The following is a 20,357-nucleotide window of genomic DNA, read 5'->3' on the forward strand; positions in this document are numbered from 1 at the left end:
ACCGAATCTGGTCATTGGCAGATATGGTAAGAAAAGATCATGCGTGTGGCCCTAACCTAATCCTCAAACAATCATCTCCCCATCGTTCCTTTACAATTCTAGGTCAAGAACAAATCTCTTAGGTCATTTTACATGATGTCTTCTCATTAGGCAACACGGATCTTCTCCAAGATCAGGGAAACTGGCCTCAGAAATTTCCCTGCTCTTATGGTGGGAATGAAGAGGGGCCGATTCACATCTTAGGTGAACTAATTCCACAAAGACAACCAGCAATGAGTTTTGGGCAATGAGGTTAGACCTGGTCAGGTTACTTTCTTCCCTGAATAGAAGCCATTCGCATTAATCCAAACCGTTCAGTGCTCTCGGCTCCGCTGAATCTTGCCGCACCCAAAGCAAGAAAATTAACGGAAGTCAAATCAGACAATAATAGGACGCCTGAGACCAACATGACATTAAATGCTTTTTTATTGAACAAAAAGAGATAAAACATGGAAGTTGAGATCACTGAGCAAAAGCAGCTCGCCAGGTGAAGCTGCTACATTTTGTGCTAAATAACCGTATGAATCGAGAGTATACAGAACACATAATACGTAAGTTACCTCAACAGCCAAGGAGAAGGTGTCGATTACAGTCTCGGAAGGAAAAATTTGGTCTTGTGACAAATTGCGTTGCTCAAAATTTCTAGCCCTTATCCACCTCGATTCAGTATGCACTGAATTCCCATTCTCATGGAAGCTGCTTTTTGGAAGGAATTTAAAAAGGCTTTTGCAGGTTGATCCGACGCGCCGTTCAAGGTTTAAAATTTTGTGTCTGATGTATGTATGTGTGTGTGTCTATACACACTTTAGAAACCCCGAACCCTTGTTTATAAGTACAGGGGTCGTGCTGTTTTTTTTTTTGTTTGTTTGTTTGGTTACAGTTACGATTTCTCCTGTGTGTCTAAGAAACTTTCTATGTTCTCAATGCACCCACACAGACAGGTGGGTTGACAGATATGTCAAAAATACTTTATGAAAAGAGGGAGGGAGCTCATGCGAGTTGGCGACCTTTCGCTATTGTCTCCTGGTGGGGCGAGCCGCCTCCCTTTCACACCTCACAAAGATGAAAGCGAAAACTTTTTACTTTGAAGCCTAGTTATTAGCACAGTTGTAGTTACAATCCACCTGCAAGTTGGTTTATGGGGCTTTCGAATAGGAGATGATAAATACCTCACACCCGGTACACGGCATCAAGAAAGTACTGAAGAAACATTTTATAGACAATACCTTGGTGGGTTCTTTTTTTTTGTGGTTTTGTGGTTTTTGGGTTTTTTTTTTTTTTTTTTTTTTTTTGTATGTTAAACATCAGCTTCAACGGGATACATTTCCAGAATGGCTTTGTTACCACTTGATAAACACTCTAAGCCAAACGAACAGCACAAATAACATCAAGGTTGTCTTTTTTTCCAATATCGGTATCGATTACTGGAGGCTAATCCTAACACACTACTAAAGGGGGGCAAAAGAAGAGAATTCATGACACGTTGCAAAGATAGGACTACAGCATCTTAGTTGGAGGGATGATCTTACGGTGCAGAAAGAGGGGACTCTCTAGAAGGTGATGGTGTGGTTTCTTCGGGGGGGAAAACCGTGAGCGTACAAGCTCGGATGCCACCAAGGGACTCCGGGAGATCAAAAACCTTATGCCATTCATCTTTATCTGGGTCGTATTTCTGCACGATCTCTACCATGCAACGGTTATTCCAGGAATACCCACCAACCACGTAGATTTTATTTTCAAAGACAGCGACCCCAACATCGCTCTGCCCCCTTAGCATGGCAGCAATTGGGGTCCACTGGTCAAGGATAGGGGAGTAGTATTCACAGCTCAGGACATCGTCGTAATCGCTCGTTCCTCGGAAGTGATTGCCACCAATGACGTAGAGCCTCTCGCCCACCGTACACATGCAATGCAGACCTCTGACAGTGGTCATTGGCGCCTTCTGGATCCATTTGTCAGTATCAGGGTCGAAGCACATCAGCTCCTTTTGGAAAGTATCATGAGTAATTCCTCCTAAAGAATGAAAGTAGGCATGAGGTAGACAGAGAATTCTAAAAAAGCACAAGTAAATAAAAGGCTACCACAGATAATGAACTTGTGGCCGCACAGTGTGACACTTTACAGCTGATCGGTGGTGTCCTTATACGTGTCTGCCCTCAGCAAGTACTTTCTCTGGGATTACAAAAAAATCAAGAAGGTACCATCTTCAGATTCTTTTTTTTTTTTTTAACATTTATTTATTTTTGAGAAAGAGAGCATGAACGGGGGAGGGGCAGAGAGAGGGAGACACAGAATCTGAAACAGGCTCCAGGCTCTGAGCTGTCAGCACAGAGCCCGACGCGGGGCTCGAACTCACGGACCGTGAGATCATGACCTGAGCTGAAGTCGGCCGCTTAACCGACTGAGCCACCCAGGTGCCCCGCCATCTTCAGATTCTTAAAGAGCCACAAACTAGCTTATATTATTGCAAGGACGTTCTCAAGCAGAGACCCATGGACCTTATGAGGCTTTACTACATGAAAATACATTTGGGCCACTTTTGGAGAGCTGGGTCTGCAGTAAATCGCAGCTATGAAGCAGGCACGCCCCGGGAGCTGAGCACTGGGCTGGGGGGCGTGTTAAATTCCAGTTGCCCATTTCCTCACTTGCCACATAAGAACGGCTACACCCTTGTAATCTCGTTAGCATTGGGACTTTGAAGTCAAACAAATCAAAATGCTCCTTTGCAAGGTGGATGGTATTATGCAAACACACAAGCATGTAACAATACTCGGAACTGGGTTTTTTGGTAGAGTTTCTGCCCGGTGGGGTGAGGAAGGTAATCTCGTCGTTATCAGCATGGACATTTGGAGAATTAGAATGCTGAACACGTACGGAATTTCATATGTACAGCAGTTTGTTGTTGACCTGGTGAGTCTGTATCGTCTACGAAGGACGTTCGTAGGTCACTTATAAATCAGCCTCTACAATGAAAGTACCAGACTCTATGTTCTGCAGATTAGGGAGAGGGCTAAACAAATTTTCATCCATGTCAATCAAAACTCTACTATCTGGTGGCCAGATGGCAATCATTGTTTTTTTTTCTGCTTTTTAACTTTTTTTTTTTCTCCTGTACTCTACAGAATTCTCTGGAAGCAAAACAGCGTTTTGTTTTGTTTTGTTTTGTTTTGTTTTTTGGTTTGAGGATCAGCTATGGTTACGATCCTATTCTTGACTGGTAAGGTCGTTTCCGCAATACACGTTAGCTATGGCAGAATGCCACTAGAACCATTCGATGCCATTTTTTTTTTTTTTTTTATCCCCAGAGGATTTGGAGCTCTCATTATAATGGCATAGCATCTACGCACATAAAATAGGTAGAGGGTGTAAATCACTGAGTAGCGGAGCATATGATTTCCTGGATGGCTCTCGCAACATAAGACATGCCGTAGTTGCTCATAAATTTAACACCAGAAACCTGCCAATCACACACTCCAGGCCTTTCACTGATCCTTCCTGATTACAGATTTCATAAGGCAGCAGCGTTCAGAGACTCCGACCACAAACATCACCTTAACGCCTCTGTTCTCTAATAGTGTAGCTGCTGGCCTGGCACGGGCAGGCTCTCGGGATGGGAAGAAAGTGGCAAAAGTCGACCACGTCAGGGCCAGACGAGAAGAAGCTGCCTACCAAAGTAAAATGTCAACACCCGAGGTGAGCGTTACGTTAAAATGAGACTCCTTTCTAAATTCGACATAAGGACGATTTCAACACCAACAGTTTGAGAACGAAAGTTGTTACTGGAGCAACTTGTAGCTGTTTTAGGATTTGTTATCAGACAAATATAAGTGCACGTCGCCAACATATAGGTAATCGGCACAGAATTATTCACGCAAGGACATCACAGTAGAATCCCATGATAATGCTGAAGAAAAGGGAAAAACACATTATCGGGTGCACTAAACGACAGAATGAACATCATTATGCATTATAGGTACATCAGAAGCAAGTTTATGCACAGTACAGCTTGCATGTTATGCAATGACATATTTCATCATAGAGTTTAGTTAAATGTAAAATCAAAATGAATTAAGTATCGCTACAGAGAATATGAACGGGGGTTGTTAGAGTACAGGCTTTATTAGAGAGAGTAGGGAGTATGAGGACTAGAAGGCAAGCTGGGGAAGCTGAATGCTTTCCAATTTCTTCCAAGTCAGGTATGTACAGCAGGACTATTTTGCTTTTAGTCTTATGACCTTATAAAATACCAAAGGCATCTATATGCAAATACAAACACACAACAGATCTTCTCAAATCAACATGAATTATACTTCGATTATCCATTTTTTTCTGGATTATTTTTATATACTATATGGAAAGATGGTGACATGGTTAAAAGTGTATGTGTTATGTTAATTGCATCTGCATCAGAATTGTTTACCTGAAATATACATCACTCCTCCATATACGGTTCCAGCATGGCCATAGTGGGGCTCACTCATTTTGGCAACGTAGGTCCACTCATTTGTTCTTGGATTGTAACACTCGACTGTGGCTGTTGTTCAGGGGGAAAAAAAAAAAGAACAGACAAGGAAATCGTGTATGAGTTCAAATTTAGCAATTCATTCTTTTTCCTTTTAAGTTGAATAATAAGAATATTTAAACAACCGATCCATATTTCTTACAGCTATGAGATACCCTTCGGGGACCTCTTTTTTTTACTCATTGAGATTGTATTACTGAGATGAACCATGAATACATTTTACATTAGATACTTATGTAATAATCTAACACATTTCTGTCGCTGCAATACATTTTACATTAGATACTTATGTAATAATCTAACACATTTCTGTCGCTGCAGAAATTGCTAGGATTTCTTTGCTTCTAGTAACTTGCTACATCTTTATAATTTGACATGTCTCCCATTTCCTTCCTCTAAATATGTGGAAGATGAGAAAATCATAAGGGAGAAAAAAAGCCAGTTCTTGGCCCCCCTGCTGATCCACCATCTAGGAAACAAAGGTTAATAGGGTGCAAAATTTGAAGTTCAGAACGAACATGTATGCACACTGCCCGGTGTATGTTCTGGCTACCTATTGCTTTATTTTATATCCCGACTACAAAATAGACACTGACAATAATTTTTCTACATTTATACATTAAAGCCAATATGTGCACATATCCAATATCATTGTAGCCAGTAATGCTTTTATTGGAAGATGACTGGAGACATAATACGAAGTTAAGATTTTTATCAGGGGCACTTCCTTTCAGTAATAAATTTATTATCTTTAACATAAAGTGTTTCGGAGAAGCGGCCTCAACTTATTTAAATATCAATCTGTTATAGCCTCAAGAACAGACCAATCACGGTCCAGACAGATAGAAAACGTGATCCCTTTTAAAAGGCAGAAAGAAATGGGGCTGTTACGAGGACTCTGGTCGAAAACACCAAGTCTAGGGTGCCTGGGTGGCTCAGTACAGCATGCGACTCTGGATCTCAGGGTGGTGAGTTCGAGCCCCACGTGGGGTGTAGAGATTACTTAAATAAGTTAAAAAAAAAAAAGCCCAAGAAAACAGCAGCGCCTGGGTGGCTCAGTTGGTTAAGCATCCAACCTGTGGTTTGGGCTCAGGTCATGATCTCCTGGTTTCGTGAGTTTGAGCCCCAACAAACAAATAAAAAACTTGAAAATTTTATATAATTTATTACAGATGCTGCCAGTTGCCAACCCAACTGCTTGCCTCCCCCGATGCTGCTTTTTTCTCAGGAACAGAACCACAACACTGCTCACGGAAGCACTATGCTAAACTCAAAACTCAAATTCCCTTGAAGCTGGAGTTGACCTCATACGTGACAGAGTACTGGAATACCGAACTGATTAATCATCCGTTGAACAAGATTTCCTTTTTAAAACACATTTTGTTTAGTTCATTTATTTCTTCTGAGAGACAGTGTGCAAGCGAGCAGGGGAGGGGTGGATGGAGGGAGAGAGAGAGAGGGAGAGAGAGAGAGAAGGAGAGAATCCCAAGCAGGCTCCCTGCTATCAGCGCAGAGCCCGATGCGAGGCTTGAACTCATGAATCGTGAGATCATGACCTGAGCGGAAACCAAAAGCTTAACCGACTGAGCCCCCCAGGTGCCTGAAGATTTCCTTTATTACAAAGAAAATAACGTTAACAATAGGCCATCCTAAATAGAAAGAGCGAGAGATTCACTTTCTACTCCATTCAACAGTTTCATTTCTTCAGCAAATTGACTATGTCAAATGCTTCTTTCTCTTCTCCAACCCACTTCTCACATCCCTTTACTGATCGCCTTTTGCACTGACCTGGGCTTTACATTTTCAGTCTCATTTCAAAGGCTTTTACTCTTCTCATTTTGATCTACTCTCTTGGTAGTTTTGTTCATTGCTTCAGGCTTGGACCCTCACCAACTCTATCCCTTCTAAACCCTTCCATTAAGTAGCCAGGTCCTGCAAACTCTTTCCCCCAAAAGAGGGCTATTGCCATGACTAAGGACAAGCTAAAACTAACTGTTTACTCCGAGACTGGTTTTGACTATTTGTAGTCACTAGACGTCTTCTCTAATGTTCATTTCCATTCGCCTTTACCATGACTTTCACTTAATTGACAAGCACAATCCTACGGAACGTACGTTATTATCTCTCTCTCTCTCTCTCTCTCTCTCTCTCTCTCTCTCTCTCTCTCGCTCTCCCTACAGAGGATCTAGCATATTGATTGGTATTTGACATCAGCAAAGTAATTAATGATAGGGTTTTAGCTGATAAAAGAAAGCCATCTAATCACACATCCTAGCGGCGAAAGCGTTTTAAAAGACTTCCTGAGATCATCTTTTCCACCTATTTGATGTCAAAGACAGGTTTTACTATAGTCCTATGCTTGCTTTCTTTTTTTTTTTTTCAACGTTTATTTATTTTTGGGACAGACAGAGACAGAGCATGAACGGGGGAGGGGCAGAGAGAGAGGGAGACACAGAATCGGAAACAGGCTCCAGGCTCCGAGCCATCAGCCCAGAGCCCGACGCGGGGCTCGAACTCACGGACCGCGAGATTGTGACCTTCCTATGCTTTCTTTAATGAAAGATGCTGCCTTGAACTTGGAAATTTCTAGAGTGTAACAGTCTTTCCTTATGTCTAATTCCATCTCTTCTGATGGAGTTTCCATGAGTTTTCTTTTACTCTTTTTGGACTGGAGCTGGCAGTTGAACAGCTATTCGCTCTTCGTGATTATGAAAACTTTCCCATGTAGAAAGATAATGCTGTGCTTCTGTCAGTGAATTAATTGCATTTTTCCCCTAATAGAGGTTATAAGAATCCACCTATATTTACCACCGGTAATATAATAGCTATGGAATACTTCATCATCCCTCAACTTTCCGTCTTCTGGCTAAATAATCCACTTCCCTTGGCTTTCCCCATCATTTAATATTTACTGCCAACCTATAGACTTTCTCCAGGAAGAAATGGTGTCGTTCTTAGCAAAATCCATACTATTTGCTTTCAAAATAGAAGACATCTAATTAAAAGTGTACACACACACATGCCCTTATTTCTATTTTCCGTGTTCACAAGGCAGTGAGATAGAGGTTAGTGCCCAGCAACCCTGACGGGGGAGGGGGCAAGGGGTGATGCAAAACACAAAGCAGTGGTTCCATCGCGGTCGATGAGCGGGAATGGCCATGAATTAGTAAGTTCTAGAATGGGGCCAGCAAATTAGAGCCGTAAGCCAAATCCAGGATGCTGCCTGCATTTGTATGTCTCACGAGATAAAAATATGAATGGCTTTTACCTTTCTAAAGAGTTGGGGGGAGACAACAAAGAGAAACTACTGTGTGGCATACGAAAAATCGTATGGAATTCCAACGTCGGGGTTCCTACATTAAGCTCTAGCGGAACAAAGTCTCACCCGTTTGCTTATAAATCGTCTGTGGTTGCCTTTGTGACAAGACAGCAGAGGTAACGAGCTGACAAGATCCTACGGCCTACAAGGCTGAAAATATTGACTTTCTGGCCCTTTACAGACTTTTGCTGACCCTTATTCTAGAGCATCATCTTCAGTGGCCTGGTGGCCTGCCACTTAAATTAGAGACCTTCTCCAACTTAAGAATTACACGTAGGTTGCTTACTTCTCATAAATCATCAAAGATTCCTATTTTCTCAGGTGAGCCGACTGGAGTCCAGAATCGGTCCCAAGAGATGATGTAGAACTTGCTTGTTCTTTTTGAGATGAGGAAAGAGATTAACCCCGGATAACCACCGGAACAACAATGGATCCCAGACAGGGGGGTATGGTCTCCAGAATCTTAGAGTGCCAGCTGGCGATGGGGTGTTTAATGAACAAAACTGCAAATCCGTTAAGGGATAGGGAGGCATTTGATAAATTTCAGTCACTTTATTGTGCATTTATTTGAAAAAAGAACCTAACACGTTTTCTGTTAAGTTTTTTCAGTATTTCAAAGCTTGACTTATTAATATTGAACAGAAGCGCAAGATATGTGAGCTGTCATCTCTCTCTTCAGTATAGAAAACCTCAATGGAAGATCGATCTCTTGTATGACACAAATTTGGAAGATGCCAGAAATAACGGACTCCTCTTTCTCGTAAGTGACAGCTGGTCTAAGCTTCACGTCATTTCCAATTGTACCTGGTGTCACAGGAAAGCAGCATTTCTAAGAAATTATATTTCCCATATGCATGAGTAGTATCTTTTAACGTACTATAGGTTTAGGTCCATACACTCCACGAAGGGATTTTAAAAAGCCAAATGCATTAAAATGATCGAAAGTGTCTTGTAAATGCTGCCCCTGGTTTCTCTTCATAATTACATATAGGCAATGGTCATTGTATATATGAAGAATAAATGATATACTGGTACTGATGAACCTATTAATTTTTTTTTAAGATTTTATTTTTAAGGAATCTCTACCTACAGTTCTGAGACCAAGAGTCACATGCTTGGTGTGCCCAGGGGGGCTCAGTCGGTTAAGCGTATGACTCTTGATTTTGACTCAGGTCATGATCTCACGGTTCGTGGGTTGGAGCCCCATGTAGGGGTCTGCAATGGCTGTGCGGAGCCTGCTTGGGATTCTCTCTGTCTCCCTCCTCTCTCTGCTCCTGCCCTGCTCTCTGTCTGTCTGTCTCTCTCTCTCTCTCACACACAAAAATAAGCAAATGAACTAAAAAAAAATTACTACAGACTGGCTTTGCTGGGTATGCTGACTTTAAGGAAACCAGTCCTTTTCCACAAAAGTTTACTTATAGATTATGGGAGGTAATGTCAAAGGAAAGACATATCATTGGCCTTTAAATGGAATTTGAGTTGTTTCTTGGTATTGAGGCTTTGGGTCTATATTATGATGATACATGTACTTGCGAAAAATGCAGTTTATGAATTTAGATAAAGATGGGCCTAAGTTTACCATCTAGAGGGGGAATATTTTCTGGGAATATTTAAGTCATTATCCTCAGGATGAAACTTTGGGAGATTGTGATTTTAAAGCCTAAATATAATCGAAGAGTTATTATGAATTTGGAATAGCCCATGAAAAGCAGGCTTCTTTCTTTTTTAGTTTCAAACTGAAACACAGAAGGCTATTTTTAATAAGAGATAGAGGGTGTGATTTCTGAAGGTCACGAGCAAGGAAGAGGCCGGTTGCCCAATGAGGATAACATGGCCAGAGCTCAGAAAAAGAAAGCCTCTAGCTTCCTGGTTTTATGTAATGACTCTCCCTGGCCCAAAGATTATAAACTCTCAGAAGAATAAGGCCTCCAATTAACACTAGGAACAATACACTGAAAACTTCCTATTGACAGGGGCGGGGACATCAGTGGGCAAGCACTATTTCCCTCGAGAAAGAGGTTTTGAAATGACTGCTGACTGCCGGGATCGAAGACCTATAATTTGTAAACTTGCAAAGATTATCCGAGACCAGTGGTTTTCCCGAGAAAGCACCAAGTCACTAGTTGCAGCTTCTGGATATTTCCAGACGCCATAAATGTAAAATACCAGAACAACATGAAAATAATTTGTGTGGCGTGACTGAGGAGACCTGACATGACAATTCTACACTGAAGGATACTAATGCCTCAAATGCTTTTCAAAGTCGGATTACTGGGGGGCGCCTGGGTGGCTCAGTCGGTTAAGAGTCTGACTTTTGGTTTTGGCTCAGGGCATGACCTCACGGTTCGTGAGTTTGAGCCCCGCGTCGGGCTCTACGTTGGCGGCAGGGAGCCTGCTTGGGATTCTCTGTCACTCTGCCTCTCCCCTACTTGCTCATGTGCTCTCTCTCACTCTCTCTCTCAAAAATAAATAAATAAATAAACTTGAAAAACTCTGATTATTAAAATACATTGGGAAATCTGTGTGGTTCATGATAATGACACCTGAAGTCCAACCATTTGGAAAGCCTGGTCTTAGAAAAAATATCACTACGACAACAAAAGAAGAAATCAAACTGTGGGTAGGAAGGGTCAGTGACATTAAGACATCACGAACAAGAAAGGGCTTGATAAGCTGGAAAGTGTAAGAGCTGAGAGCAGTTCTTTTTGCCTGCAATAAACAGCTTGTTCTCAAATCCATTAAGCTACTTGTTATTTCTTAGACTACAGAAGAAAAAGATTCTGATAATTGCTGTGAATTTATCCAGAGCCAATGCCAACATTTTTCACTTGCCCAGCATTACAGAGCCTGGGACGCTGGTCAGCTACAAGGACTCAATTCATAACCAAATAAAAGAAGGATGGCAAAAAAGGCCAAGCAATGATGGTAATGACAGATACGTAAGGCATGACAGTAAATGTGGTCTTCCTGACTTCTTTTTGGACAGCTATCTCATTCCAATTTCATCTAAAATTGTTCACCGTACTTGCGACCAATTTTACATTTAGGGAGACAAAAAAGTGGCCATCAGTTTTAGCGAAGAAAGCTGTTTGGTATTTCACCAAGAGAGAATGGTTTTTGAAATGAATAGTCCCAGATCATATTACTCAAAGTAAATAAACTTTGGGTAATGTTGAACTTTGTACATTTAATTGATAAAGAAAATGACCTCACTATGTGGTCTGGGATAGGGTAACAGATTATGTAAAAGAAGAAACAGTCACAGTGGGTCCTCTGTAGGGAAGGATTTTAACCTGCTCACTAAAATATTATGTGGGCTTTTAAAAATGGAAAATAAGGAAACGTGCCAAACTTCTGTCTGAGATTCTATCAGAATTTAAATTAGCAGAATATACTGTGTAGTTATACTGTCAAGGTGAAAACCATATATACTGCCAAATAAAATATTCTGCAACATACTGATATATTTCTAAGATATAATTTGTACCCTGGCCAACAACATACACTCGGATTAGGCATACAGATTATCTCTGATATTTTAGGAAATGATAATAATAATAATTTAGAAAAACAGTTTAAATGAAACCCTAGCTACGTCTTTGCCTTTAATTTTATGGAACTGCTTATTTTATGATTTAACAAGAATTTGGGGGTAAAGAAATCAGACTCTATGCTCAACATAAATGCGCACACTTACGTAGTTCACCAGCCGCGTTTCGCCCGCCGACTGCATACAGGTATCCTTTGAGGGCACTTAGGTGGAAGAAGGTGCGCTTTTCATTTAAAGATGCAACTTGCATCCATTTATTGTAGCGAGGATCAAATCTGAAGACTGTATCGACCGCCGTTTTTCCTTTCGTGTCATAATTACTCTGTCCGCCGACGACGTAGAGGAAATTTCCAATGACGGCAATGCCATGCTGGTACCTTGGGGCATCCATGGGGGCTAAAGATTTCCATTCGTGGGCCTTTTCATCATACATGCGCAATTCCTTGCTGACAACCAGCTGCTGCCTCAGAACTCCTCCCAGTGTGACCAGATGAGTGGTGTCAGAGCGAATGGCAGTCCTGTCTGACTGCATCACTGGCTGCATATACGGCATCATTTGGTAATTGCTGGCTTCCAAAAGGAGATTCACGCACGTGTTGTCAGTTCTCATGAAATCCACGGTTTGCACATAATTAATGAGCTCCTGTGGTGTCATCAGTGGAAATCGTATGTTCTTCATTAATTTTGCAGCAAAGTCCATCCGAGGCTCTTCCAGGCGTAGCCAGCGACAGGTGGCCTTAAAGAGCTCGAGTTCAGTGCAATGCTTAAGGCTATTACTGGAAAGCACAAAGGCAAGACGCTCAAAAGGGAGTTTTAAGAACTCCCCGGTGCTCAGCAATGCGGGAAAATTCTTCAAGACAAAACTGTTGACGTATTTATCCACTTCTGTCAGATTGTAGGTGTTGGCGATCCGACCAACTTCGACACAATTGTCTAAAGTGACCTGTTGAATCAATAAATAATATTAAAATACTACTATTTTCATGACACTCATCTCTGGATAACAAAAATACCTGTTCTAGAATAAGACTAAACTGAGAATTTTACTGTCCATATAGATGCAAATGAAAATTGTTATCGAAATACATTAAGGACCTAAAGAGAATTCACAAACCACCAATCCATTACAAAAGTGACAAAAAGAAAATTATCTACAATGCATCGACAAGAGAAAGGTGAAAAACCATGTGATCATTTCAACGGATGCAGAAAAAAGCATTTGACAAAGCACAATATCCATTCATGATAAAAACCCTCAATGATGTAGGTTTAGAGGGAACATACCTCAACATAATAAAGGCCATATGTGAAAATCCCAGAGCTAACATCATACTCAATGGGGAAAAACTAAGAGCTTCTTCCCTGAGATCAAGAACAAGACAAGGATGTCTACTCTCACCACTTTTACTTAACATAGTACTGGAAGTCGTAGCCACAGCGATCAGACAAGAAAAGGAAATAAAAGGCATCCAAACTGGGAAGGAAGAAGCAAAACCTTCGCTATTTGCAGAGGACATGATATTATATATGGAAAACCCGAAAGACTCCACCAAAAACCTACTAGAACTGTTGCAAAAAGCTACTAGGACTGTTCAATGAATTCAGTAAGGTTTCAGGATACAAAATCAATATACAGAAACCCACTGCATTTCCATATACCAACAATGAAGTAGCAAAAAAAAAAAAAAAAAAAACAATCCCATTTACAATTATGCCAAAAATAATAAAATACCTAGAAATAAACTTAACCAAGGAGGTGAAAGACAAGTACACTGGAAACTATAAAACACTGATGAAAAAACTGAAGAGGACACAAATGGTAATATATTCCATGTTCATAGATTGCAAGAACAGATACCGTTAAAAGGTCCATACTGCACAGGGCAATCTACACATTTAATGCAATCTTTATCAAAATGCTAAGAGCATTTTTCACAGAACTAGAACAAACAATCCTAAAATTTGCATAAGACCCCAAACAGCCAAAGCAATCTTGACAAAGAAAAACGAAGCTGGAGGTATCACAATTCCAGATTTCCAGTTATCCTACAAAGCTGTAGTGATCAACACAGTGTGGTATCGGCACAAAAACGGACACACAGATCAACAGAACAGAATAAAGACCGAAAAGTGAGACCTGAAACCATAAAAATCCTAGAAGGGAGCACAGGCAGTAATTTCTCTGACGTCGGCTATCGTAACATTTTTCTAGATATATCTCCTGATGCAAGGGAAACACAAGCAAAAAATAAACTATTGGGACTACATCAAAATAAAAACTTCTGCACAGCAAAGGAAACAGTCAACAAAACAAAAATACTGAATGGGGAAGCTATTTGTGAATAAGATATCCAAAAAAGGGTTCGTATCCAAAATATATAAAGAACTTACACAATTCAACACCAAGAAAACATAATCTGATTTAAAACATGGGCAGAAGACATGAACAGATATTTCCTCAAAGAAGACATCCAGATGGCCAATAGACACATGAAGAAGTGCTCAACATCTGTAACCATCAGGGAAATGCAAATTAAAACCATAAAGAGATATCACCTCAAACCCGTCAGAATGGCTAACGTCAAAAACACAAGAAGCAACAAGTGTTGGCAAGGATGTGGAGAAAAAGGAACCCTCACGCACTGTTGGCCGGAATGTAATCTGGTGCAGCCACTCTGAAAAAGAGTATGGAGGTTCCTCAGAAAATTAAAAATAGGACTACCATATGATCCAGTAGTCACACTACTGGATATTTACCCAGAGAATATGAGAACACTAATTTGAAAGGATATATGCACCCTGTTTATTGCAGCATTATTTACAACAGCCAAATTATGTAAGCAACCCAAGTGTCCATCAATAGATGAATGGATAAGGAAGATGTGGGGTGTGTGTGTGTGTGTGTGTGTGTGTGTATACACACATATATATACACATATACATATATCTATATGGATATACAGATATATAGATATACAATGGAATATCATTCAGCCATAAAAAAGAATGAAATCTTGCTATCTGCAACAACATGGATGGGTGTAGAGAGTATAAAGGTAAGCGAAATAAGTTAGTCGGAGAAAGACAAATACTGTATGATTTCACTCATATGTAGAATTTAAGAAGCAAAACAAATGAACAAAGAAATAAAGAGACAAACCAAAAAAACAGACTCGTAACTACAGAGAACAGATGGTTACCAGAGGGGAGGTGGGCAGGGAAATGGGTGAAACAGGTGAAGGGAATTAAGAGTACGCTTATCATGATGAACCCAGAACAATGTACAGAATTGCTGAATCACTATATTGTATAACTGAAACTAATATAACACTATGTCAACTATATTGGAATTAGAATTTAAAAAAAAGAAAAGTGGCAGACACATATTTATTGACTATTGAAAAATAAGGAAAATTATCAAAATCAGTAGATTAGAAGTTACCGTGAGAAACAATGTTATAACTTGACTATGGCCAAAATAATTCCTTTTCTCTTCTTGGAAATGTGTGTTCCCTCTCAAAAACATACTAATAAAATTCTGGCTAGATGGAACTTTTGGAAAAATAGAGGGTTATTCTATTACGGTTCATCTCAATCCATCTTCTCAGTCATGATTCCTAAAAGTAACCTTGCTAGCAAATCCACAAACAGAAAGTCTCTAATGCAGGATCTCTAGATTTCTCTTTCATGTAAAGAGTCATGATTCATTACCGTAATTCATTTTGATCCCTTCAAAACTTATTGTTCCTAATAAAGGTAATTCAATAAGGCAATCATTCCTAGGGTGAAGTTATTTTCACATTATTTATGCAGAAATACAAGGAAAGGAATCATTTTCATGAGGGCTGGAACAGGTGTTGTCTCCCATCACATTTACTCATGCAGTTCAGTTAGTTTCTGGTGTCTGTGATGATGGCTTTGTAACATAGTTTCCCCGGGCCATTCTCTTCCTCTAGCATACTCAGGCTGTGCCTGGAGTCAAAATGAGCCCAGAGAAGTCTCCCCTGGACAGATCACAATATAGCAAAAATGGAAACTTCCAGAAAAAGGAGACAAGTGATGGAGAGGCTCGTCTTCAGCAAGAGCTCTTGCTGAAGCCTTAATAACTGGTCAGAAGGGAAAACGGGAAAATCATATCAGCAAATGTTATGCAAGGAATAAATCACTAAAACAAGCCTGCCATACAACTATCTGTGTGTGTATACAAACACACAGGCAGGTCACAGGCAAAGGACTCAAAGGTTTTCTCTTAATTTTGTCAGTGTGTGTGTTCACATATGTCACGTAAACTTCACTGACATACCTGTATTGTTACCAGATTGGCAGATGATTAAGAGAAAATTGCCTAATCCTTCTATTATCCTTTTATTTAAAAGCTGAAATGAGACTGAAGTAATTACTTCTCTGCATAAAATATCAGCCCCGCTGATACATTATCACAGAAAGCTCTAAGGTTAACACACACACACACGAGGCTATTTTCATAGATTTATTACTCAGGAAGAATTTTAACAATTTGCTTTACAGGAATCTCCAAAAAATTTTAATTGCTTATTAAACTTAATAGCTATATATTAAAGAATACCTAAAACAGAACTGTAACACAAAAGAAGAATTAGGAAAAACAAATTAACAAATTATGGGCCTTTTGAAAGACACAGTTTAACACTGTTCAATACCTTGGATTTCCAATGTGATTAATAAAAAGTACGTTTCAATCCAATTGCAGGAGTGGCAAGTTGGCAGCTTATAAAATTTTTCATTGTGTAAATGAAGTTACAGTTATTAGTCACTTGCCCAAATCACTCCGGGTGGCAGGAATTAACGTCTGGGGTAACGAATCTACTTTCGAGTCCGGAAAGGAGTAGCCCTTCCCCAGAGCAAAGGTAATTTGCACCTTTGAACACATTTACTAGCAGGGATAAGCAAAGGTTGGTGAGAACGTAAAAATGATTCCCAAGTTTGCAGATTCTCGTCATGAGTGATAGGATTACAGATAAAAGCAACAAGAAATGGGTACTTCAAATAAGCAAAATGACGTTGTTGCTCACCAAATAGAAGTCTAAACGGATAGCCTACAAAACAAACCAAGATTAAAAAATTGAAACTGAATTAGAAATGGGATCAAGGTATTTAGTTCCTTCCCATTTCCCGCTTCGACTTCATCCAATAAGAAAACAATTACTAAAACAACAGCATTAAAAAAAAAAAAAGCCTGCCTTTTATTGAAGGGCATTTGGAAAATATCTTCTATATATCAGTATGCTCAGATACAGATACACAAGACTGCAAAAGACCTTGACAGACCACTAGGATGTACAGAAAGCTGTCTAGTCTTTTCTTAAAAATCACCAGAGAATGGTATTTCATAACCTTCCAAATTGTCCTCTTCTTAATTTTTTTTAAGGTTTATTTGTTTTTGAGAGAGAGACACAGAATGTGAGCAGGGGAGGGGCAGAGACAGAGGGAGACACAGAATCAGAAGCAAGCTTCAGGTTCGGAGCTGTCAGCACAAGAGCCCGATGCGGGGCTCGAACTCACGAACCGCGAGATCACGACCCGAGTCAAAGTCAGCCGCTTAACCGACTGAGCCACCCAGGCGCCCCCAAATTGTCATCTTCTTGATAGAAGGACTAAGCATTTTCTATACCCCACGTACAACGGCTATCAGGCTGTGGGTATATAACAAAGGTTAAATACTATAATTATTGGCAATATACAAATTAAAGAAGTGATGATAGAGACAACTAAAAATAGAATAGATTTTGAATTGATATAGAAAATTACTAGACCCTTATTAATTTTTAAATGCAACTCAGACAAAAAGTATGGAATAGAAAATTAGTTGTTATGAAGTGCATGTAATCGAAGCTCAAATAATTAATTGTAGACTATAGGGATTATAGAAGCAAAGTCTAGAATAACAGTTAACAATGTAAGCAGACCAAAGTGATGGAATAATGGTAAATGATTTTTGGAAAAATACACGATTATTCAATTATGGTTCATTTTCATCAACCTCTTAGTCATGATTCTTAAAAGTGCTTCAGTTAGCATATACCCAAACATTTAGCCTAGATAGTATTAAATAATGGATGGGTGCAGTAATGTAACATTTAATGAAATTCATGTATATATTAGAATGCATTACATCTTGAAATATAAAATAGGAAGTTCAAAGCTTATTTTAAAAAAAACAACTCATAAGTAGAAAGGACTCTAATTTCATCTGAATATATAACCTGGCCCGAATTCCAAGGAAGAGTTATTACAGACATGAATTCAAATATACATTAGTGTTTTAAAGGATATAGAAGCAAAAAAGGACAAAATTTCTCAACCATTTATGAGAACCAGTAAAACTGCTTTTAAAATAATCAAGTGCACATTTCAGTTGCCTTGATATAAAATATTATAAATTCTTCTATTGCAATCAAACAACCTTCATAGGTCACCCTAAAGGCAGTTCCAGGCATCAGAATTTTCAAAGTGCTACTCTCATTAACATACTGTCCCTCACTGAGGCTGTATTAAATTGTTCAAATCACACTCGATGCACCCAAACATTTCACTGCCATAATATGATATTTTAATGACAGGTTTCATCAGAAATCAGAAATTCATCAGAAATTCATCAGAAATCAGATGTTATTCTGTTGAAGATCGGTGTGTTACACACATAAACTTCCACTTCGGAAAAAAGCAAAAACTAAAACGAGTCTCTGCTTTTGTAACTCTTAAGAAAAAGTGCAAAGACCAGGGAATTAGCTGGCAAATTTGGGCGGGGGAGGGGGGGAATGCTCCTCAGATAGTCCATGCGCCAAAGCATCCTTGGTGCTGTCTAGTTTATTAAAATGGCAGCCTGGCGTCAAATACAACCACTGCAGAGAGAGAATGCGTGTCCACACACTGGGAAGAAATCAAATGAGCGACTGAGGGGGACGGAGGGTGTAGAAAGGACTAGTACTTGGAATATTTAACACCCAGCCCAGTCTGGGTATCCGTGAATGAGAATAGATGCTCAACCACAAACAACCGGTACGTGGGTATCACTTGCCGAATGTCAGCCGTGACGATAAGGGAGTCGAGATTGGTTTGGTGCGGGAGGGGAGGAACGGTTTCGATTCATCGAAAAATTATCTATATGAGTTTTCCTCTAATTTGCATTAAACCTCCCCAAAGGCAAAAAAGAATTATCTGAAAAGACATGTTAATTTTTATGGGTAAATCCAATTTGGATCAAATAAGGAATGTGAAATACAAGTACCATACAGGAAATTCTTACATCAAGAAGGATATTCCCAAAGCTTGCTGCTGACGTCATCCCCTAACAGTAAAAGAAACTGTCTTTTCCAATAACTTCTTCTGATTTCCTTCATGTTTCCCTTGAGAGAACTCCTTTACTCTGCCTTTTGCCTCTCCCACACGGGCGCCTTCGTTTTCCACGGTCGCAAACTCTCTATTACCCCCGGTAGCCTCCATAAAAAAACCTCTCTACGTTTCATTGTGAGCTTCCCCACCCGGATCAGTGATGATAAATGTACAAGTGGAACCGAGGCTATATATGCATCAAGGAAAAACAGCAACACAACTTTAAAACAATGAGCTTAAAGAAAGAGTATCACCAAGTCGAAAGCACAACGGCATCTTCGTTCTCTGATTCCATACGCTTTTATATAAAAAGAAAATGGTTCCTTGCTCACCTTCATTCGGGTTTGTTTATTCTCTATAATCGTATATTTCAATTGTCATATTGCCGGTTCAATGACAAACGTCCTGTTTCAGCAACCTTACGTTACAAATTGGGTTTTGTGGGCTGGCCTGAAATCCTCCGTAACAGTGGTTCCGTGGGGGCAGATGCGAGATGTTACAAATTCCAAACAGCAGACAAATGATAAACAAAAAATTTAACGACAACCTGTGTGTAAATCAGGGAATGGCCGCACAGCATTTAGCATGCTGTAGTTACAGAATGTCGTAAAGACGGAAATGAATGCCATTTCTAGGCATGTAACTAAACAGGTAATTTTCCATCGTCTCCATGATATCGGAAAGCAAATGTTTTTAAGTTTATTTATTTATTTTCAGAGAGAGAGAGAAACAGCGCAAGTGGAGGAAGAACAGAGAGAGAGAGAGAGAGAGAGAGAGAGAGAGAGAGATAGAATCCCAAGCAGGCTCCGCACTGGCAGCGCCGAGCCCAGCGTGGGGCTCGAACTCACAAACCGTGAGATCGTGACCTGAGCAGAAATTAAAGAGTTGGACGCTTAACCAACTGAGCCTCCCGGACGCCCCGGAAAGCCAATGTTTTTAGAAAATTTTACCTACTCCGCTTTGCATCCTTCACTGTTATCCCTTTGTATCCATTTCATAGTTCTCTTTTCTACAACTACCAGGAAAGTAACATAGCAAGAACAAAAGCACCTGAGCCTATAAACTACAATAGTCATTAACACCCTAAGAGAAAAGCATTACTGCAAAGGATGGCAAAGCGGGGAGTGGTTCTTGTTCTATGGAGCCTGATGCTCTGTTCTAGAACACTGGTGTTTTTCTATCTCACCAAAGGCGAGGGTGGTTTTATTGTCGTATTTAAAGTTATCACGCAAAACTAACATAAAAACGCTTTGTGAGTTATTTGCCGAGTCACATTTTATTGTACCACTGCTCCTTCTCACCCACACAAACAATTAAGAAGGGGATAGACCAGAGTTGTATTGGAAGTTGATTTTTCTTTCTAAAAGCTCAAGCCTAAGTAGTGTTTTGGTTACGTGAAGTATAATCCCACCACATCATTAAAAGCATACACCTATTCGCTCAAAACCTTTGGTTTAAGCACGCAATTCTTAAAACATGAGACCATCCTATGTAAAAATGATCCATAAAAGTTAGCTTGTGGGAGAACTCAAAACAAATCTACCGTTGAAAAATAC

General features: G+C 39.9%; 1 protein-coding gene across 10 annotated transcripts in view; it reads right to left on the minus strand.

Annotated features, from left to right (window-relative positions):
* Nucleotides 1-447: 447 nt before the first annotated feature.
* Nucleotides 448-20,357, minus strand: part of KLHL13 (kelch like family member 13) — a 200,252-nt gene continuing 180,342 nt past the window's right edge. For all 10 annotated transcript variants that reach the window (XM_027054377.2, XM_053201591.1, XM_027054374.2 and 7 more), the window contains 3 exons: nucleotides 11,578-12,373; nucleotides 4,460-4,573; nucleotides 448-2,052 (listed from right to left, as the gene is read on the minus strand). In XM_027054377.2, coding sequence (XP_026910178.1) covers nucleotides 1,565-2,052; nucleotides 4,460-4,573; nucleotides 11,578-12,373 — 1,398 coding nt within the window. In that variant the 3' untranslated portion in view covers nucleotides 448-1,564. The remainder of the gene's footprint in view (nucleotides 2,053-4,459; nucleotides 4,574-11,577; nucleotides 12,374-20,357) is intronic.

The sequence above is a fragment of the Acinonyx jubatus genome, chromosome X, assembly GCF_027475565.1.
Source record: "Acinonyx jubatus isolate Ajub_Pintada_27869175 chromosome X, VMU_Ajub_asm_v1.0, whole genome shotgun sequence".
Taxonomy (NCBI): Eukaryota; Metazoa; Chordata; class Mammalia; order Carnivora; family Felidae; genus Acinonyx; species Acinonyx jubatus.